The sequence below is a fragment of the Oryctolagus cuniculus genome, chromosome 19, assembly GCF_051225735.1.
Source record: "Oryctolagus cuniculus isolate XC-2025 breed Fujian yellow rabbit chromosome 19, ASM5122573v1, whole genome shotgun sequence".
Classification (NCBI taxonomy): Eukaryota; Metazoa; Chordata; class Mammalia; order Lagomorpha; family Leporidae; genus Oryctolagus; species Oryctolagus cuniculus.
This window is the reverse complement of record NC_142885.1, coordinates 62,621,945-62,642,977: the sequence shown is the minus strand read 5'-3', so window position 1 is coordinate 62,642,977 and position 21,033 is coordinate 62,621,945. Positions and strand designations below refer to the sequence as shown.

Genomic DNA, 21,033 nt, shown 5'->3' with positions numbered 1-21,033 from the left:
TGCTCAGTCCCATCAAGGGCACCGCCCCGGGGATGGTGCAGGCCCTGGTCCCCGCGCCCCAGCCGTGTCGTACCCAGGAGGCCGTATCTGATCCTTAGGGTGCTGCTCCGGAGGTGGCCCCGCTGCTGCAGCCGGCCCAGGACGTGCAACCCCAGGAGTCCCGGCGCCAGGAGCTCACCTCTCACGGCTGCCACCTGTAGCCCGGCTTCCACCTTCTTCTCCAGCAGCACTGGGGGGACAGCGGACAGCCCAGGGACAGGCGTGGGTGTCCTGCACCCCGGGGACTGACTCCTCCAGACCCAGGCAAGGAGGGGACCCTCAGGGGGCCTGGACCGGGAGGGGCTCCCCCAAGAGTCCACACTTGGGTCTTGGCCCAGGGATATGGACAACAGGTTACAGATGACATCAACGGCCCAGTGTTGCTCACTCCTGTGGGTCCCAGTCAAAAGATTTAAAGGAAGCAAAATGTAACAAAAGCCAACAGGAATAAAGAGAAGGCCAGAACCCCACGAGGTGGGGGCGGGGAGGCTGCACCTCTGACTTGTGCCCCTGCGACACTGCTGTCAGCCAGGAGGTCGGGAAAGCCCCCAGAACACCTGGGCCAGGTGGCCAGCAGCCATGCCCTGAGTGCCCCCAGCCCAGGGGCCTACCTTCCCTCGGAATCTTCCAGAACACCACGGGCCTGGAACTTTCCTTAGACGGGATGCTAACATTAAGGGTGGGGGTGGGCTGGGGGTAGCCGTGGGTATCTGGGGGCCCTGCCTCCCACCTGTCACATGTGCTGGGTCACCCAGCAGGTGGCTCAGCGACGCCGAGAAGGCCAACTTGCTGCCCGCCTGCCACGTGAGGTTCCCCGTGACGACCACGGGGCTGCCGGCCGTCACCAGCTTCGCCTCCAGCTGGGCCTCCAGTTGCCGGGCCCCGCCATCAGCTGCTGGCCGCAGGTCACTCCAGCCCTGCAAAGGCCCCCGTGTCACTGGCAGGGCCAGGCTTGGCTGACCGCACACGCTGAGACGGGACAGAGGGCAGGAGATGAGCTCTGTTAACGCCTCCAGCCTGAGCCTCATCCGGGTTCTTCAACAGGGAACACAGGGAGAACGCCGCTGACGGCTGAGGGCCCCAAGGCTTCCAGAAGCTCAGAGGGGGCCTCTGGCCTCCCTGCCCTCACGAGGAACCCACAGGCTGCATGGCCATGAGACAACCAGGTAAAGCCACCCACCGTGGCGTCCCCCGCCACAGCAGCCCTGGGAGGCTAAGCCAGGTGTCTGTGTGTGCGGACCGGGACACCCCGTGGGGAGCTCAGGGAGGGGCACACTGTCGCTGGCCACCTTGTGCCTTGCTCTGCTTGTGGTCAGTTTCTTCCTGGGGCCGGCACTGTGGCGTAGTAGGTTAAGCCTCTGCCTGCATTGCCGGCATCCCACATGGGTGCCGGTTTGAGTCCCGGCTGCTCCTCTTCCATCCAGCTCTCTGCTATGGGCTGGGAAAGCAGTAGGAGATGGCCCAAGTGCTTGGGCCCCTACACCCATGTGGGAGACCCGGAAGAAGCTCCTGGCTCCAGATTGGCTCAGCTCAGGCCATGGCAGCCATTTGGGGAGTAAAACAGAGGATGGAAGACCACTCTGTCTCTCCTTCTCTCTGCCTCCCAAATAAATAAATTTTATAAAAGGTTTCTCCCTGTGTCCTTCACATCAGAATTTTTCCCATCAGCGGGGGTGGGACGTGAGCCTGTTTTGTTCTTGGTCCTTTTGTGCGTGACCAGAATTGAGAAAGACCAGCGGGCAGAACTGGAGGAACTGATCTGATCTGATGCTGGGTGGGGGCGCCAGGGCCAGGCAGCGAACGCCCGGGCAGCGGCAGAGGACGCGGGGCCCACCTTGACGTAGTAGACGTCCCTGTCATCCAGCACGAGCTCCAGGTGACCCACGCGGGTGCTCCCCACGGCCTCCATCTTGCCTGGGGAGCAAACCAAGGCTTTGAGACCAGAGCCCCGCCCCCACCCTGGCTCTGGCCCACCCACCCACACCCCCCCACCGCCGGGGCAGGGGAGGAGGGGCTGTGCTGCTCTCCTCTCTGACCCTCGCGTTCCTCACGCACAGAGTGGGGCTGCATTAGCACTGGAATCCACAGGTAAGCTCAGGGTCTAGCACGCGGCCAGGGCCCGGGGGACAGAGAGGGCGTGGCCATTACCATCCAGCTCCATCTTCTTCCTGGGGTGCAGGAGTTTGAACCGGAGCCGCCTCCCGGGCAAGCTGTAGCTGACGTCCACCCCAACGTCCCTCGGCACTTCCGAGCCAGGCGTGCCCAGGTAGAGGTGGGCGGCGGCCACCTGCGGGAGCCAGCTGTCCTGCGGGAGCCAGCGCACTGTCCTCAGGGAGGCGGACATCCCCTCCTCGGCCCCCGACCTGCCCTTCAAAACCTCAAGGTCGCAGCCTTGTCTCCTTGACCTTGGAAGAGAAGGGCCCCAGTACAGAGCTCTCAGGCTCCAAGGCGGATTCCTGGGGAAGGGCGGGGCTTGCAGGGTTCATTTACTGGGAAATGAATGCAGAGCTGCCACCATGCTGGGCATGCCTCCTCTGGGACGGGGCGAGTGACACAGGTGAGCAAAGCAGGCCCCAGACCCCCTGAGGAACTGAGTGACTGGAGGGGAAGACAAACGTCGGCCAACTAATTGTTCTAACAAATATAAAAGTGACCAAGGAGCCAGCACTGCGGTGTAGCAGGTAGAGCTGCCCCCTGCAGTGCCAGCATCCCATATGGGCACCAGTTCGAGTCCCGGCTGCTCTACTTCTGATGCAGCTCCCTGCTATGGCCTGGGAAAGCAGAAGACAGCCCAAGTCCTTGGGCCCCTGCACCTGCATGGAAGACCCAGAAGAAGCTCCTGGCTTTGGACTGGCGCAGCTCCGGCCATTGCAGCCCTCTGGGGAGTGAACCAGCGGATGAAAGACCTCTCTCTCTCTCTGTCTCTCTGTCTCTCCGCCTCTAACTCTGCCTTTCAAATAAATAAATAAATAAATCTTTTAAAAACCAAAGTGGCTAAGGAGCCAGCATTGTGGCATAGCGGGTAAAGCTGCCCCTGCAATGCCAGCATCCCGTGTGGGTGCCGCTCCACGTCCCGGCTGATCCAGCTCCCTGCCAACGCACTGGGCAAAGCAGCAGCAGGTGCCAAGTCCCTGGGCCACTGGCACACCTGCAAGAAGCTCCCGGTTCCTGGCTTCGGCCTGGCCCAGCCCTGGCTGTTGTGGCCACTGGGGAGTAAAGCAGTGGGTGGAAAGCCGACCTCTCTGTCTCTCCCTCTGTCTATAACTCTGCATTTCAAATAAATAAAATAGACCTTTAAAAAAATGATCAAATGATCAAATCAGAAACGTGGTCCTATGAGAACAAGGAACAAAAGAATAGGCTTTGAGGTAATCAGAGCAGGCTTCCCTGAGGAGGTGACCCCTGAACTGAGATCTGAAAGTCTCCAGGATGAGCGAGATACAGAGCCTCAGTGAGAACCAGCATACGCAAAGGTCCTGGGGCAGGAAGGAGCCCACAGCACCAGTTCAATCCAGAAGCTGCAGCGAAGAGCCCACGGCCTTGCCAGAGGGCCCCAGTACTGACCAAGACGATCCACAAGCGGCTGGGAGAGACAGGGCATACCTGGGGGTGGAGGGTAGAGGCAGCTTCCAGAACATACTGTCGGAGGCCCCGGTCCTGCTTCCTCAGCGTCACAGCCACAAACACCGGCACCGAGAGCAGGTAGGGCAGGCCAGGCGCCGGCCAAGTCACTGCCGTGCACAGCTGCCAGCCCCAGGTCCGGGCTGCTGCGGAGAGAAGTGAGCGCGGGGTCGGCAGGGGGCAGCAGAGAGCCACAGGGTGGGGGTGGGGTGGGGGCGGGGATGGGGGCAGGGTTCAGCACAGCTCCCAGGCCAAGGAGAAGCCCCTCTGACTTCTAAGGCACAGCACCGGGTGGACCACGGTTTGCCAAGCTCAACAGCACAGACGTGGGGGCCAGGGGGCCCTGTGCGGGGGTCCACTGTGTGTGTGGTGGGACGGTGAGCAGTGCCCCGGTCTCCATCCCCCCACCTCAAAACCAGCTACAACACCCCAGCCTGATCTCCTGTCTGCAGCCCAGAGCCCCTGGTGTAGACTTATCAGAGTCAGGAGGATGCCATGTTGAGAACATAGGCTCTGAGTTCAAGTTCTGGCTGTGCTGTCTCCCGGCTGTGTGACCTTGGGCAACTGACTAAGTGTCTCTGTGCCTCACCCGGACCAAGCACAGAGCTGGCCCGGGGGTGCGGCTGTGAGGACGGACAGCTGGGCGAGCGTGTAGGGCGGGGCCGGGCCTGCTTGCCATGGGAGAGGTGGCCATGTTCTCTTCCCGCTTTTGGGAAAGTCTTCTCAAAGCTCTGACAGCTGTTACACCTTCAGAGGTGAATTTTTGATTCTGAAGGCGACTTCCATGCAAGTGGGGGGGGGGGCAAGGTCGCCCCCTCCACCTGCACCAAAGGGCGCTGACCCCACACCCAGCTGTGGAGCCTGCGCTGGGTAACCCCAGCAAAGACTTTTTTACATGGCTCAAAATGCTCGCTCGTGACAAGGTTTCAAAGTCAGGACCCGGCAGGGGAACGAATTCAACTGGGAGGCAGCAGCCGCCACCAGGAGCTGATTCCGGCTGGGGCAGGGGGGCGGAGTCTCCTCCCGCTGTCCCCTCTCTGTCATGCACAGCCCCAGGGGCCATCACCCAGGACGAGGCCGCGCCCTGTGAGTTCTAGGCAGTGTCCCTGTCACCCAGCTGCGCTTCCTCCACCTGAGGGGCCAGCGCCGTGGTGCAGCGGGTAGAGCCACCGCCTGAGTGCCCGCACCCCATGTGGGCACGGGTTCCGATCCAGCTCTCTGCTGTGGCCTGGAAAAGCAGTGGAAGATGGCCCAAGACCTTGGGCCCCTGCACCTGCGTGGGAGACTCAGAAGAGCTCCTGGCTCCTGGCTTCAGATCAGCGCAGCTCTGGCCATTGCAGCCATTTGGGGAGTGAACCAGTAGATGGAAGACCTCTCTCTCTGTCTCTCACTCTGTAACTCTTTCAAATAAATAAATAGAGAGAGACAGAGAGAGAGAGACAAACAAACACCACAATAGAAAGCTGGCATAGCCCCGTGCCCGGGGAATAAGCCATCTGGTCTACCAGCAGCAATCTGAGTGACTTCCTAGGTTTTGCTCTTACAAATGGCAAAACCATGATGAACTCCCCCCACCACAGGACATTTAAGAGGCTTTGGTGGGGCTGGTGCCACACAGCAGTGGGTTTAAGCCGCATGTGGGATCCCACGTCCCACACTAGAGCGCGGGTTCGAGTCCTGACCACACCGAGCTTCCGGTTGGCTTCCTGCCGACGCAAAGGCCAGAGTCCACGGCCCAAGCACTCCCGTGGGAGACCCGGATAGAGCTCCTGGCTCCCGGCTCCAGCCCACGCCGGCCGTGGCCGCTGGGGCCACCTCAGGAGTAAACCAGGGCATGGAAGACCCCGGTGTGTCTCTTCCTCTGTCACTCTGCATTTCAAATAAGTAAATAAAATAAATGTAAGTGACTGTGGTTTGAATTCACAGGATAGAAGTCCAGGGCCAGAGTCACTGAGCGAAGGTACACGTTTCTTAAAAGACTGACTGAGTGGTTTACAAACGCAGAGCGACAGAGGGAGGGAGACGCGGGCGTGGCGCGGCAGTGGGGCAAGGCTCTCCCATCCACTGGTTCATTCCTCAGCCGCAACAGCCGAGGTGGGGCCAGGCCAAAGGCAGGAACCAGAAACTCCATCCGGGTCTCCCGCACGGGTGCCAGGGGCCCAAGGCCTGCACCATCCCCCGGGGCTTCCCCAGGCTCGGGAGCAGGGTGCTGGGTGGACGGCATGCGGGAACTGGAGAACCGGCACTCCAACAGGGTTCTTAACCCGCTGTGCCCGGCACCTGCCCCCGGCGCGTAAATCAGGCAGCGCGGAAGGGCAACACTGGCACTCGGAGTTTCCACCCCCGGCTCCCTCCCGGGACGACTCTCGTGCGACGATGGCAAGAGCCCCCACCTACCTTCCTCGCTGGTACAGGACGGGGCCTCTGGCGGGCTGGGATGGCGGCTGAGGCTCCGCACGCCGTCCCCAGCGACGAGATACAGCTCAGAGCTGGATGGCGACAAGAGAGCGCTTAGCAAGGCCACAGGCCAGCCCTTCTCACTCGCTCATCGCATGGACGGCGCCTTGAGCCCTCCCGGCCAATCCTAGCCTGAACAGGGCAGGCCTTTACAGGCTCATACTCCCCTGGGAGACACGACAAAAACACACCAGCAAAACCAAAGCACCACAGACAGTGACAGGGGCATGGAAACCCCAAACGGGGCCAGCACACCTGACAGCAGGGTCAGCAAGTGCAAAGGCCCTGGGGTAGGAACGAGGTCACCTCTTCAGAAAGGAGGTGGGCAGCAGGGGAAGAGATCACCTCCCTCGCAGGTGGGGACAACAGGCCCCAACGGGACCCAAGGCAGAGGGAGTTCCCCTCCCCCACCCATCCCTCATCCCAGGCACAGCCTCATGCACACACACTTGCACACACGTGGTCACACGCATGTCCCAGCTCCCACACTCTCAGTGCCCCCCTCATACACACACCTGAAGCCGAACAGCTCCGTGGTCTCCTCCGGCGCGTTCAGATGCACCTTGAAGTCCTGGCCCTTTCTCGCCTGGATCCCACCGTCCAGGCCGGCAGTGCCCCGGATGCTGGTCACCCACCTCAGCCCAGCCTGCCCCAGGGCGCCCGCAGTGCCCATCTGGGCTGAGATCCGGAGCAGGACGCTGAGGGAAAGGCGAGCCATTGCGTCTCGGCACCCACCCCCCTGCGGGCCGTCCTCAGCAACCCTGAGCCACGGCAGCTCTGCACAGCCAGCCCCTGCGGCAACAGGTGGACGCACCTGCTCGGGCCCTCTGCTGGGGCCCTCCAGTTGTCTGTGCCCGGACCGTGCTCTCCCTTGGGAGCACAGCTGGAGTAGGACATCCAGGCCCCCACAACACAGCCAGAACTGGAGGGCAACTCCACTGCTGGGGGCACAGGTGCCCGGCAGGGGCTGGGACCGGCTCCGGAATGACCGTGTCCCCACCCACAGCAGGAATCACGGCGACCTCGCTGGGCACCTGTGCACGCACGGTCACTGGGGGAGCCGGCTCCTCCCCTCCCGAGAGGCAGAGCAGGCTGTGGCCGGAAATCCCAGCCGCCTGGCTCTGCCGTGTGACCTCAGGCACCAGAGGCCCATCTCTGAGTCTCAGTCTTCCCACCTGCAAAGTGGGCTCAAGGCCCAGGCTTTCCTCACAGCCTCCTGGCCCCAAAACACAACAGGAGGATGGGATGTGCAGGGCAGGGGTCCCCTCCGGCCCCCAGCCCCGAGGCCAGCTACCTGGGCTTGACGTAGCCGCTCAGAGAGAGATGCGCGCGCTGCCGGAACACGGCGCTTCCTCGGACGCGGATGCTGACGGCGGCTGAGACGTTCAGGGTGAGCTGGGCCGGGAGGCCAGACAGGGTAGGGAAGACCAGCTCTGCCGGGGCCAGGCTCAACCTCCGGGTCACGTGCACCTCCTGCCCCTGTGGCCAAAGGACCCAATCGGGCACTGAGAGACCCACGTGGCCTCAGAGGCCTCTACGCCCACTGTCCAGACAAGCAGACTGAGCCCCAGAGGTGGTAACGGGGAGCAGTGGGGAGCCCAGGATGGCCAGGTCGGGAGCATGGCCCTGGCCAGGCCTCTAGGGAGCTCCGTGCCGCATCTTCACGACACCGGCACCTTTAACCCCACAGCCCCAGCAGGGCAGGGCTCTGTTCTCTCCATTTCAGACGGAGAAACCAGGGACCCAGGGCGAACAACAGGACTGAGGAGGTAAGTGGTGGGGCTGGGGTTCGAACTTGGGCGATCCGGCTGCAAACTGTGCTGAGCGTGAACGGGGAAGCAGCGGGGTGGGGGAGGGAGGACAGGCGGGGTGGGGGAGGGAGAACAGGCTGGGGGGGAGGGAGGACAGGTGGGGGGGGTACCTGCAGGAGCTTGGTCCCCAGCTCGGCCAGGCTCAGGTGCTGCTCCGCCGGCCGCCCCAGGGCCCCGCAGTTCACCAAGGTCAGCTCGTGCCCAAGCACCTTCAGGCTCAGCTCGCACCGCAGCCCCTGCCGGGCCCCACGCCTCTGGGCCACCTGTGGGAGACCCCAGACGGGTGACGAGGCGCTGGGCTGCGCTACCATGGGGCAAAGCGGCCCCGGGAGAGAAAGACCAAGGACTGTGGGACCCGGATCGTGGCTGGCAGAAGTCCAGGGCCATGGACCAAGCCCCACACCCACGCCGCCTTCCTGGGCCTGCCTGGAGCTGCTGACACCCAGTGCCACGGTCTGTGTTTCAGGTTTTGGAACTCGTAACTCGCACATAATAACTGGACAAATTTAGAGGGTACACGGCGACATCTCAACACCCGTGAATGATACCTTCAGGTAACTGGCAGATCCGTCAACTCCAACAGTTTCTGTTTGTGTTGCAAACACTTGCAATCCTCTCTACTAGGTATTTTCAAATATATGAGACTTCAAAGAAATGCATGGAAAATGAATTCAGAGACAAGTTTATTTGGGTGCAAAAAAATGAATTCCATGTACATAAGGAGTCTTCAAAAATTCACGGAAATTCAAAACTGTAAAAGAAATTCACCTTTTCATTCCATCTGCCGACTTGTTAAAGCACCGTCGCACAGCTTGTGGCTGTGGCCCACAGTTACTGTACAAACTTTGCCTCCTGGGGCGGGCGTGTGGTACAGCCCTCAAGAAGCAGCTGGGGCAGGAGTGGGGGGTGGCAACACGGTGCAGCGGGTAAAGCCACCACCTGTGATGTGCCACCCCTATGGGCTCTGATTCGAGTCCCGGCTGCTCCACTTCAGATCCAACTCCCTGCTAACGCCCCTGGGAAGGCAGGGTGAGGACTGTCCAAGTGCTTGGGCCCCTGCACCCACGTCGGAGACTTGAATGAAGCTCTTGGCTTCTGGCTTGGACCTGGCCCAGCCCAGGTGGTTGCAGCCATTTGGGAAGTGAACCAGCAGATGGAGGATTTGTGTCTCTCCTTCTAACTCTCTCAAATAAATTTAAAAAAAAAAAAAAATGGAGGAGGAGGAGGAGAAAGGAGGAAGAAGGAAGAAGCCACCACTGGGGATACGCGTGTCCCCCATCAGAGTCCCTGGGTTCAGGTTCAGGCTCTGCTACCAATCTGGCCTCCTGCTGATGCGCACCCTGGGAGGCAGCAGGTGACGGCTCAAGTACCTGAGTCCCCGCCACCCACGTGAGAAAATGCCGGTATCAATTCCAGGCCCCCGGCTCAGGATGCAGCCACTGCAGGCATTTGGGGAAAGAACCAGCAGACGCTGTGTGTACGTCTGTCTCTGCCTTCCAAATGAATGAAGAAGTTATTCCTCCTACTGTGTTACCCATCCTCTCTCCTTTCCTCGATGTGTTTCATAAGTGTCTTATTTTTCAAAAGTTTTAGACTCACACAGGAGTGGCCAACACAGTGCAGAGTTCTCCTCCCACTACCCCTCCCAGCTTCTCCCAGGGTCCACGGTGAGCGGCGGGCACTGGTTTGCTGCCATCACCCAAGCCCCGTGCCTCCCCGGGACCTCAGCGTGCCTCCCATCACCGTCCCAGCTCGGCTCCCAGGCCCAGCCCCGCAAACCCCACCCCATCTCCCCAGTCCCAGCGCTGGCTTCCGTCTCCCTTTCACTACCTCTCACACCAAACACACTTTCGACAAACTGAATTTTATTCTAAGGTTTCTAAACTGGGAGCCTTGGTATGAAATTCCAATCTCTGGCTTCTCTACATAGAGCAAACAGTGGCCTGCTCCCCCGGCACGAGGAGCAACCAGTGGCCGGAGCTGAGTGGCGCTTCTCTGGCTGTGAACAGCTGCTCCAGCCACCCGCCTTGTCCATGGTACTGACAGCTTGTGAGAGCCAAGAGTTACCAACTATGCGTGCCCACCACTGGGAGACGACGGAGAAGGCCGGTCCCCATGCCTGGGACGGCTATCAATCAATCAATCAATCTCTCTCTCTCTCTCTTCCCTTCTCTGCCTCTCAAATATATTTTGAAAGAATTAAGGCCCAGGGGCTGGCACTGTGGCATAGTAGGTAAAGCTGCCGCCTGAGGTGCTGGCACCTGATATAGGCACCGGTTTGGAGTCCTGGCTGCTCCACTTCCAATCTGGCTCTCTGCTATGGCTTGGGAAAGCAGTAGAAGATGGCCCAAGTCCTCGGGCCCCTGCCCCTGCGTGGGAGACCTGGATGAAGCTCCTGGCTCCTGATGAACCCAGCTCTGGCCGTTGCGGCCATCTGGGGAGTGAACCAGCAGATGGAAGACCTCTCTCTCTCTCTCTCTGCTGCCTCTGCCTCTCAAATAAATTTTGAGAGAGAGAGAGAGAGAGAATGAATGAATGAATGAATGAAGGCCCAGAGGTCCCACTTCCCATGAGGGGAACAGCTGAAACAGATGATGGCAAGGAGATGGGGGGGGGGTGCGCCCTCACTCACGGCTCACGGGAGCGCAGCATGGTACAAGCGCCTGGGCGGCAATTTAGCCGTGTCTGAGAAAATTAAACACGCACTGACCACACGATCCAGCCACTCCTACAGTCATCCCAGCGAAGGAACACATACATCCACACCAAGGCCTGGACACAAGGGTTCATAGCCGGGGCCGGCACTGTGGCACAGATTAGCCCCATGTGAGCACTGGTTCGAGTCCCGGCTGCTCCACGTCCGATCCTGCTCCCTGCTAATGTGCCTGGGAGAGCAGCGGAAGATGGCCCAGATGCTTGGGCCCCTGCACGCACACGGGAGACTCAGATGGAGCTCCAGGCTCTCAGCCATTTGGGGAGTGACCAGCAGGTCAAAGATCTCGCTCTCTGTCTCCCCCTCTTTGTAACTTTGCCTTTCAAATAACTATATCTTTTTAAAAAAGCTAAATGATTACCAATGCCAAGAAATCCTCTGGTGCTCTCTCCTAGTTCCCCACCCAGTAAAAGCAGAGATAAGTAACATCTAAGTAACAGCTTGACTTTAAGCCCATAGATTGCACCAAAAAGTTCACAGTTGCTTCGTGTGTGACAGCCGAGTGTGTCAAGCAACTACCTCCAGCTACAGACGGAGGATCAGCAGGCGCATCCGTGGGACAGAACCCTGCTCAGCCAGCCACAGGACCCCTCGGCAGCGTCCACAGCACAGTCACACGACGACCACGCTCGACGAGAGGCCAAACGCCAACAAACCTTTTCCTCGAAACGACCTGCCGCGTGACCCAGTTAAGCGCCACTCTAGAAAATTCCAGTGGATTTCTGTTGGCAGAAAGCCACGAGCACCCCAGGGACAGGAGCAGGGTGCTACGGATGAGGACGCCCTCAGTGGGAGGGGGCGCTCACGGGCTCTGTGGCGGTGAGGCCTCGTGGTGCACACGTGGGCAAACGCTCACGACGCAGGCTACAGGCCCAGCGTGTGCCACCGGGGCCCACACTGGAGGATCTGAGCCCAACTCCCAGCTCTGGCTCCCGACTCCCGCTTCCTGCTAGCGCAGCCCCTGGGAGGCAGCAGGGGGTGGCTCAAGTGGACGGAGGCCCAGGCTCTCGGCTGCGGCCATCGCGGGCACTTGGGGAGTGAACGAGAAGATAGGGGATCTCTCTCTCTCTCTCTCTCTCTCTCTGTCAAACACTTTTTTAAAAAAGATTTCTTAAGTCATTTGAAAGGCACAGTTACAGAGAAAGCAAAGAAAATACAGAGAGAGAGAGGAGTGGGAGAGAGAGAGATCTTCCATCTGCTGGTTCACTCCCCAAATGACCGCAATGATCCGGCTGGGCCAGGCCAAAGCCAGGAGCTTCCTCTGGGTCTCCCACACGGGTGCAGGGACCAAGCACTTGGCCCATCCTCCAGGGCTTTCCCAGGCCATCAGTAGGGAGCAGGGTCAGAACTGGAGCAGCAGGGACGCGAACCAGCGCCCATAGGAGATGGCGGTGCTGCAGGCTACAGCTTAACCCACTGTGCCACAGCACAGGCCCGAGAAAACCATTGAATAAAACCCTTTAAGCACGAGCTGTTCATCTCGCGTCAGTCCCACCTCCGCAAAGCCGACCTGTGCAAGGCAGAGCTGCAGCTGGTGGAAGTCGGCCTCGGGGAGGCAGGGGACACACGGCCGGCTACGTGCTTCGGGCTGAAGTCGGCAGGCGCAGGCCACTCACCAGCCTCTCGGGTCCGGAGTGGCAAGCAGGGGCAGAGGCCAGGGACCCCTCCGCACCCGACCATGCCGCAGCGTGGGCTTGGGTGGCCGTAGCCGTGGCCGTGGCCCTCACCTTCTGCTGTGCGTCTCTCATCCTTCCGGGTCTCTCTCCCGGACACTCAGGCCTGGTGGTCGGCCCCGGCTCTGGTCCTGGCGGACTCTCCGGCTGGGCCTCTCTCTGCTCTTCCTGCTCCCAGGATAGCTTCTGGCCAAACAGCCTGCGGACGACGTCCTCGGCATCTTCCAGCCGGAGCCCCAGCTGGGAAGGAAAGCCGGGGCTCAGGGAGCTGACCAAGAGCTGCAGGGCTGGGGGGCTGGGTGTGCCGAGGGCTCAGGCACTCTGGGTCCCCAGGGCCCACCTGGGGCACAGCCCTGGGGACTACGTCTCATACTCCATCTGCTTGGCAGAGGCCAGCACAGTAAGCACTCCTGCCATTCTGGTAGTCGGTGCTCCGAACGCCACCGCCTCCAGGAAGCCTTCCTGGAATGCCCTTACCCACCACCCGCAGGCCAATGCTCATTCCTCCCCACAACTCCAAGGTCACAGCTAGACACCGCCGTTTGTGTTGAAGTGACACCCTGACAGTAGGGACTCCATTTTCAAGGCAGACAAGACTCCATCTTGTGAGACTGTGGTCTAAAACTAAGACAATAACCCTACACCCCATCCCACTCGGCAGAACACAGAAAATCCCCAGAGGGTCGCGCAAGCCAACACCAGACAGGCTGTGGCAGGACTGACGTCAAGACTGCCATCTTGGCTGGCGCCGTGGCTCAATAGGCTAATCCTCCACCTAGCAGCGCCGGCACACCGGGTTCTAGTCCTGGTCGGGGCGCCGGATTCTGTCCCGGTTGCCCCTCTTCCAGGCCAGCTCTCTGCTGTGGCCAGGGAGTGCAGTGGAGGATGGCCCAAGTGCTTGGGCCCTGCACCCCATGGGAGACCAGGAGAAGCACCTGGCTCCTGGCTCCGGGCTTCGGATCAGCATGGTGCGCTGGCCTCAGCATGCCGGCCGCGGCGGCCATTGGAGGGTGAACCAACGACAAAGGAAGACCTTTCTCTCTGTCTCTCTCTCTCACTGTCCACTCTGCCTGTCAAAAAAAAAAAAAAAAAAAAAAGACTGCCATCTGTCTGTCCCACACAGTACCCAGACTGATGTCAGGATCGTAACCGATCCGAGTTTCCCTTGGGCTTCAGGTCAGCGTGACCCTGGCAACCATGTAGCCCCCTCCCCTCCTCTCCCCTCTCCTCCCTTGGTTCCTGCCTTCACAGACCCTGTCGCTCTGAGCTTCGGGGTCGGGAGTTCTTTAGGGTGCGAGGAGCCCGCCCTCGGCCGCCAACAAGGAAGGGGTCCAAGCTCATCAGCGTGGGCGCCTCTGCGTGAACCAGTCCAGGCACGGCCGTGTCCCCCTTACAGGACGCTGGGGGAGGGCAGACTCTCAGCTCTCCCACGCTGGGTGCCCAAGGCCTGGCTGCCTGGGTCTCAGAGCCCAAGCACTGACGGAGCCCTCCCTCCCCCCCGCGCCCCTCCTCCTTCCCTGGTTCCAGCCCCCACCGTCGGACACCGTGGACCCTGCTCCTGCCCTCCACCCACTCCTCCCTCCCTCCCTCCCTCTTCCCAGTTGCTCTCACAGCTCGGGGAGAAAAACCAGCCCAGGTCCAGGCCTCAGCAGATCCGAGCCCGGGCATGGAAGACCGGCCCAGCGCTCCGCAAACCAGGAGGAGCCGGGCCAGGGCACGGAACAGCCCCCTCCAGGCCCATGGCGGGGGACTGGGGGCAGGAGCAGGAAGGGTCCCAGCACGTGGGCCCTCAGAGGTGGTCCCTCTCCCACCATGGCCCTGCAGGCTGCTTCCCACGCCCCAGCCCAACGCTCACGTCACATCACATCACTCCCCAGCCTAAAACCCTGCCGTGACCTGGCCCTGCCGCCTCTGCCCCCTCCCACTCCATTGCCTGCTCTCCCTGGTGCTTCAAACACACCAGCCCCTCCCCAGCCCGGACCTCGGCACTCGCCGATCGCCCCCTGCACCCAGCACCCAGCACCACGAGCCCACCCCTCGTTCCCTGAACACGCTGCTCACAGCTGCCACCGACCCGTTTGTCTACTCGTTCCTCATCTGTCTGCCTCTCCAGGCTCTGAGCAGCAGGGCAGGGCCTGGGTCTCCCCTGGCCATCGTCTGATTTCTAGAGACCAGCACAGCACCTGGTACAGCGACAGCGAGCCGTCGAGTGCTGGTGCAGCGCATGGCAGGTGGGTGACCGCGGACAGGAATGAGCGGAGAGGTAGATGGACAGACCGATGAGCAGGAGAATCAGTGAAGAAATGGGGTGGGGGAGGATGGACGGTCGGACGGATAAGGAAGGGGGGGGTGCAGGTGCACAGATGGAAGCGGGTGATTGGACGTGTAGATATATCTGTATGGACAGGGGAAGAGATGGGTGGATGGGCTGAAAACTCAACAGAGGTGGGGCCGGCCCTGTGGCATAGCAGGTGAAGCCTCTGCCTGCGACGTTGGCATCCTGCAAAGCCTCTGGTTCAAGTCCCGGCTGCACCACTTCCGATCCACCTCCCGGCTAATGGCCTGGGAAAGCATCGGAAGATGGCCCAAGTGTTTGGGCCCCTGCCAAGTTCCTGGCTCCGCCCTGGCTGTTGCGGCTGTCCGGGAAGTGAACCAGAGGATGGAAGATCTCTCCCTCGAACTCTTTCAAATAAATAAATATTGAAGAAGGAAACAGAACCCGGAGCAGAGTGATGGATGCCGAGGGAGGACGGCGGCAGCAAGGGTGGGAGGTGGGCGGGGGGACCACCGCTGACCGTGCAGCCAGGAGAGGCCCCGAGGACCTGCACAGGGCGCTCCCTACCTCCAGCACGTTGAAGGCACGGCCTAGGGCGTGGATGGTCAGGTTGGCCGTGGCGGCCCGCGGCAGGAAGGACGAAGGCGAGAAGAGGAGGCTCCTCTCCAGGTTGGCTCCCAGGCTGCCGGACGCTGGGACAAAGGGACGAGGGTCAGGCCCCCCATGAAGCCCTCACAGGGCAGGGCTGGCCACTCAGGGGTGCACCCCCCAGCCAGGACAGGCAGCAGCCTGAGCCTCACTGAGGCCAGGGGAGGCCCGGCCAGGAGGACCACAGCTCACGAGCCCCAAAGGGGGGCTCCTGAGCTCACGCCACGCACACCTCGCTTCCCAGCATGGCTGAGGTGGGGTCCCCAGCCCCAGTGGGGTCTCAGTGTAGTGACAGCCAGGAGGCCGCTGGGCCATGCTCTCCTCTCTTCAACACAAGGAAAGCCTGATCTCCAAATTCAGCAATCAACAGAATTTAACAACAGGGCCTGGGGCAGTGCTGTGGCACAGCAGGTTAAGCCGCCAACTGCAAAGCCGGCATCCCATGTGGGTGCTGGTTCAAGCCCCGGCTGCTCCACCTCCAATCCAGCTCTCTGTGGCCTAGGAAAACAGTAGAAGATGGCCCAAGTGCTGGGGTCCCTGCACCCACTTGGGAGACCGGAAGAAGCTCCTGGCTCCAGATTGGCTCAGCTGCAGCCATTGCAGCCATTCGGGGAGTAAACCAGCAGATGGGAGACCTCTCTCTCTACCTCTCTGTAACTCCGACTTTCAAATTAATAAACAAATTTTTTTAAAAAAGAGAGGGGCAACTTAAAGAGGAAAATGAAAGGCAGGCAGGAGGTGCCTCCCAAAGTTCATGGAAAAAAGAAATCACAAGGCATGCTGATTTAGGGACAACCAAACTTAGAGATTCCTGCTGTTTTCTCCTCATCTTCCTCTTCTTTTCCTCTTTCCCTAAAGCCAGGAGCTTCTTCCGGGTCTCCCCCAGGGGTGCAGGGCCCCAAGCACTTGGGCCGTCTTCTACTGCTTCCCCAGGCCCATAAACAAGGAGCCAGATCAGAAGTGGAGCAACCAGGACCCGAACCGGCACCCATCAGGGATGCCAGCATGGCAGGCCAAGGCTTTACCCACTAAGCCACAGCGCCAGCCCCGCACCTTGGCTGACGCCGGGCGATCCTTCTTCTCCTCTGACAGAAGCGGCAGGGGTGCGGGGGAGAGGGTGGAAACGCCGAGCGGAGGGCCCATGTGCACCTGACACCTGGAGGACAGCGCCACCGTCTATCCACTGTTCCCTCGAAGCAGTGCTGGCCCGCCCAGGGCGGCCCTACCTGAGCGGAAGGTGACGTCCGAGTAGGACGAGTGCTTCCAGCCATCGGGGCGGAGCTCCTGGCTGACGATGTCCTCAGGGAGGGCGTCACGCAGCGCCTGCTTCAGGGGGTCGTCCGTCTCCAGCAGCTGTAGGAGGTGGCTCCACACGAAGGAGCCCACTGTGGGGGGGCCGCGGCCGGGGCAGGGGGATGGTGAGCAACGGCCCGCAGCCCGCACGGCCCACGCAAAGACCCTCTGAGCCTGTCCTGGGTCCCACTGGCCCCACATACAGGGGCTTCTCAGGAGCCTGGCGCCTGACACCCAGTGTCCCAGGCCACGCGTGGGATCCTCCCGTGCTTAGAGGGAATGGGGAGGACGTGGGGACAGCCTGGCAGAGTCATGCCTGGGGAGGGCTGGGGGCCGCATCCCATTTCAGACAACCTGGACACAGTCCAGCTTCTGCTTCCAACCCCGCTTCCTGCTCGTGCACCTGGGAGGCAGCAGGTGCTGGCCCGAGTGCCTGGGCCCCTGCCCCCCACGTGGGAGACCCAGACCTCGCGCTCTCGGCTCCTGACTTTGGCCTGACCCAACTGTGGCTGTTGCGGGCATTGGGAGCGCGAACCAGATGGACAATCTCACCCTCTCCTGCTCTCTTAGCAGAGCAGAGAATCAGACCGGAGTCTGGATCCCAGCTGCAGGGCTTACAGGCTGGGTGACCTCGGGACGGCCGCGCTGCTTCTCTGAGCCTGAGTTTCCCCGGGTGCAGAGGGAACTCAGAACCCACCCACGGGGCTCTCTGTGGAGCTCACTCAAGAGTGGAGCATGGACTTCAGGCCTGAGGGTCTGAGCCAAGCTAGGGGTGATGCACAGTCCGGGCCGGGGACCCTCCCGGGGAGAGAGCTCAGACGAGGGCACCAGTGGGAAGGGGGCACCCCCTGCCCTCCGGGTCATCCCCAGAAGGTCCACAAGGGAGCTTCTGGAACAGTCCACCATGGGACAGAGTTGGCTTTGGAGGGACGAGGGACCTACACATTTCCACCGGGCAGCACACAGTCTGGTGCCCGGGGCCTCTGCTGAGGGCAGTCCCCTCACTGGGGACACTGGCTGGGTTGAGCGGCCAACGCAGCTCAGTTCGCAACAAAAGCAGCCCCCTCTCCAGGCCACACCCCTGGCCTGAGACAGCCGGAGCAGGCGGCTGTGTCTCACGCGCCATCGCTTCAGATGGCGCCAGCGCAGGCCACATCCAATCTCCAGACACACACACAGCCCTTGCCCAGGCACTCTCCCTCCCGGGAAACCATCGCAAGGCCGGAGCAGCACGAGGGCCGCTCCCAACAGCCAAAGACCACAAACAACCCAGGTGCTCATCGTCAGTGCTGGTGAAACCGGTGAAGGCACCAGCCCCACGAGGACCCCACACAGCCACAGACAGGAGGCCACCTGCCCCGGCTCCCATAGTGCTCCCAGCCACGGCCACGGCCACGGCCAGGGGCATAAGAGCACGTGGGACGTGACCCTGCGTCGCTGCTTTACGACAGACACAGGTGCACGGGTTATGGGAACGTCATCAAGGGCACTCACAACGCCACAGCTGAAAGCTCCCATGGGAACACGGTCCCTCAGCGACCTGGTGTCATTGTGCCAGGCGTGCACTGGCCTGTGCATTGCAAGCCCGGACCCACACACAGACAGCTGCTCACAGCGAGCGGCTCCAGGCCACGGGGGTGAGCAGCAGAGCTCAGTTTTCCACTCGTCCCTCGCCGTGTGCTCGGAAATTCAGAGCACAAACCCGGAGCATGTGGTTCTGCCCTAACGGGAGTGGCGGTAACCTGGGCGTTAAAAGCAGCGGTCCCAGCACCCTTGTCCAGGGCTGTGCGCGTCCCCGTGTCCCAGCGCCCTCATCCAGGGCTGTGCGCGTCCCCGTGTCCCAGCGCCCTCATCCAGGGCTGTGCGCGTCCCCGTGTTCCCAGCACCCTCGTCCAGGGTTGTCCGCGTCCCCGTGTCCCAGCGCCCTCATCCAGGGCTGTGCGTGTCCCCGTGTCCCAGCGTGCTCGTCCAGGGCTGTCCGCGTCCCCGTGTCCCAGCGCCCTCATCCAGGGCTGTGCGTGTCCCCGTGTCCCAGCGCCCTCGTCCAGGGCTGTCCGCGTCCCCGTGTCCCAGTGCCCTCGTCCAGGGCTGTCCACGTCCCCGTGTCCCAGTGCCCTCATCCAGGGCTGTGTGCATCCCCGTGTCCCAGCGCCCTCGTCCAGGGCTGTCCGCGTCCCCGTGTCCCATCGTCCTCGTCCAGGGCTGTGCACGTCCCCGTGTCCCAGCGCCCTCGTCCAGGGCTGTGCGTGTCCCCGTGTCCCAGCGCCTTCGTCCAGGGCTGTCTGCGTCCCATGTCCCAGAGCCCTCATCCAGGGCTGTGCGCGTCCCTGTGTCCCAGCGCCCTGGTCCAGGGCTGTCCACGTCCCCGTGTCCCAGAGCCCTCATCCAGGGCTGTGCGCGTCCCTGTGTCCCAGCGCCCTCGTCCAGGTCTGTCCGTGTCCCCATGTCCCAGCATGCTCGTCCAGGGCTGTGCGCGTCCCCGTGTCCCAGCGCCCTGGTCCAGGGCTGTCTGCGTCCCCGTGTCCCAGCGCGCTCGTCCAGGGCTGTGCACGTCCCCGTGTCCCAGCGCCCTCGTCCAGGGCTGTCCGCGTCTCCGTGTCCCAGCGCCTTCGTCCAGGGCTGTCTGCGTCCCTGTGTCCCCAGCGCCCTGGTCCAGGGCTGTCCGCGTCCCCGTGTCCCAGCGCCCTGGTCCAGGGCTGTCCGCGTCCCCGTGTCCCAGCGCCCTCGTCCAGGGCTGTCCGCGTCCCCGTGTCCCAGCGCCCTGGTCCAGGGCTGTCCGCGTCCCCGTGTCCCAGTGCCCTGGTCCAGGGCTGTCCGTGTCCCCGTGTCCCAGCGCCCTCGTCCAGGGCTGTCCGCGTGCCCGTGTTCGGGCTGTTTTCATGCTCACGGCACTCTTGGGGAGGGCACCGTGTGCACAGGTTTTGAAGGGCCACCGAGGGCCCCAGGTGTCACCCCCACCGTGAGATCTCAGAGGAGAGAATTTAATCTGACTGTGCTGCCTCCAGGGGGCCTTGGGAGGTGAGCAGAGATCAGGTCATCAGAGCAGGGCCCCGCGGTTGAATCCTGGGGCTCTGTAATGTGAACAAGAGGCCAGACAGACACTGGCACAGGCACACCCCTCCCCAGCCCCCGCGCCACACGGCGCCTGTGAGACCTCAGAGCCCTGCCAGACAGGAGGCCACGGGAGACGCAGCCCCTTCACCCTGGGCCTCAGAACCAGGGGTCCCCCCAATTCTCAGATGGGACAACTGAGGCCAGAGAGGAGTAGCAACTTCTCCAGGGTCACCCAAAGGCACAAAGAATGGGATCTGGGATTACGCGTGGGGACACAGGGCCACTTGGGCGGTGTGGCAGAAGAGGGGAGACAGGGGAATACTCGGGGACGGAGGGAGAGGACACCTCTGGACTCTTGCCCCCAGCTGGAGGCGCCCGGGCCAGATTCACCCCCACCCATCCCCCACCCACCCCGCGCCTGCACTCACCCTGGGTGGACCGCTCGGCAGCCTGGGTGCGCCGCACCTGCGCAAACACCTCCGGCCCAGGACACCGCATCAGGGCCAGGTAGGCAGTGATTCGGATCTCTGCATCCTCCTCGGGGGCCCGGTACAGGCGGGAGAGCGCCGAGCGCTGGCTTGGACAGAGGGAAGGCCGTCACGGGAGCCCGCCTGCCTCACCCAGAGCGAGACCCACGGGTCACCTCACTGCCTGGCCCCCGCCTCCACCCCGAGAGGCCTCCCCGAGACCCTCTCACAGGGGCCAGGTTGTGGGGGTGCCAAGGACCCGTCTCCCCCAGTCACCACCCATCAGTAATGACATGTAAGCAAGTGGGCGTGGCTGCACGTCAACCAAACCTTCCCAGGGGCCTTCCAAAAGTTCACAAAAAATGAATACTGTGAAAAATTCTGCGTGGTTCCCAAAATTCCTTTGGCCCAAAATGAACTTCTCTAATCTCGTTTCTGCACGGTCGTCCTGATACCTCAGGGCTGCCCAAGGGGAGGCGTCCTCTCAACAGCCTAGACACCCCCCCACCAAGACAGCCTGCGCTCCCCACCCCCAACACCTACCGGCTTCCTGCATGGCACAGCCCCCCCCACACACACCCAGTGCTCGTGCATCAAATAACGCTTACTTGAGCACCTACTATGTGCCTGGCACCGAGTCAGGCGCCAGCCGTGAGCAAGCCCACCCAGACCCCGCCCACCCGGTGCCGGCATTCTGCAGAGACACAGCAAACAAAGTGGACATGGGACACACGACCAGCTGTGGGGGAGGGGGGACGAGCACGAAGCAGCGGGGAATGACGCAGGGACGCAGGACCCGGGAGGCTCAATTCCTGACCAGTCGGGGAGAGATCGAGACGTGCAGGCGCCTTTCAGGCAAGCACTGAAGGCAAAGGACTGCGGCTTGGGGACACCCGGGGCAAAGGTCTTCCCGGGAGGGGAGAGAGCTCATGCAAAGGGCCTGAGGCAGGAGCGGGCCAGGGGTGCTGGAAAGACCACAGAC

General features: G+C 62.0%; 1 protein-coding gene across 1 annotated transcript in view; it reads right to left on the bottom strand.

Annotated features, from left to right (window-relative positions):
* Positions 1–21,033, bottom strand: part of APOLTP (apolipoprotein lipid transfer particle homolog) — a 101,287-nt gene that overhangs the window by 56,468 nt on the left and 23,786 nt on the right. Inside the window, exons 13-25 of the mRNA XM_089321691.1 lie at positions 20,013–20,157; positions 16,464–16,622; positions 15,157–15,281; positions 12,369–12,554; positions 8,039–8,191; positions 7,412–7,596; positions 6,633–6,815; positions 6,058–6,149; positions 3,643–3,806; positions 2,188–2,344; positions 1,874–1,953; positions 770–956; positions 74–229 (exon numbers count right to left, since the gene is read on the bottom strand). Coding sequence (XP_089177817.1) covers positions 74–229; positions 770–956; positions 1,874–1,953; positions 2,188–2,344; positions 3,643–3,806; positions 6,058–6,149; positions 6,633–6,815; positions 7,412–7,596; positions 8,039–8,191; positions 12,369–12,554; positions 15,157–15,281; positions 16,464–16,622; positions 20,013–20,157 — 1,972 coding nt within the window. The remainder of the gene's footprint in view (positions 1–73; positions 230–769; positions 957–1,873; positions 1,954–2,187; positions 2,345–3,642; positions 3,807–6,057; positions 6,150–6,632; positions 6,816–7,411; positions 7,597–8,038; positions 8,192–12,368; positions 12,555–15,156; positions 15,282–16,463; positions 16,623–20,012; positions 20,158–21,033) is intronic.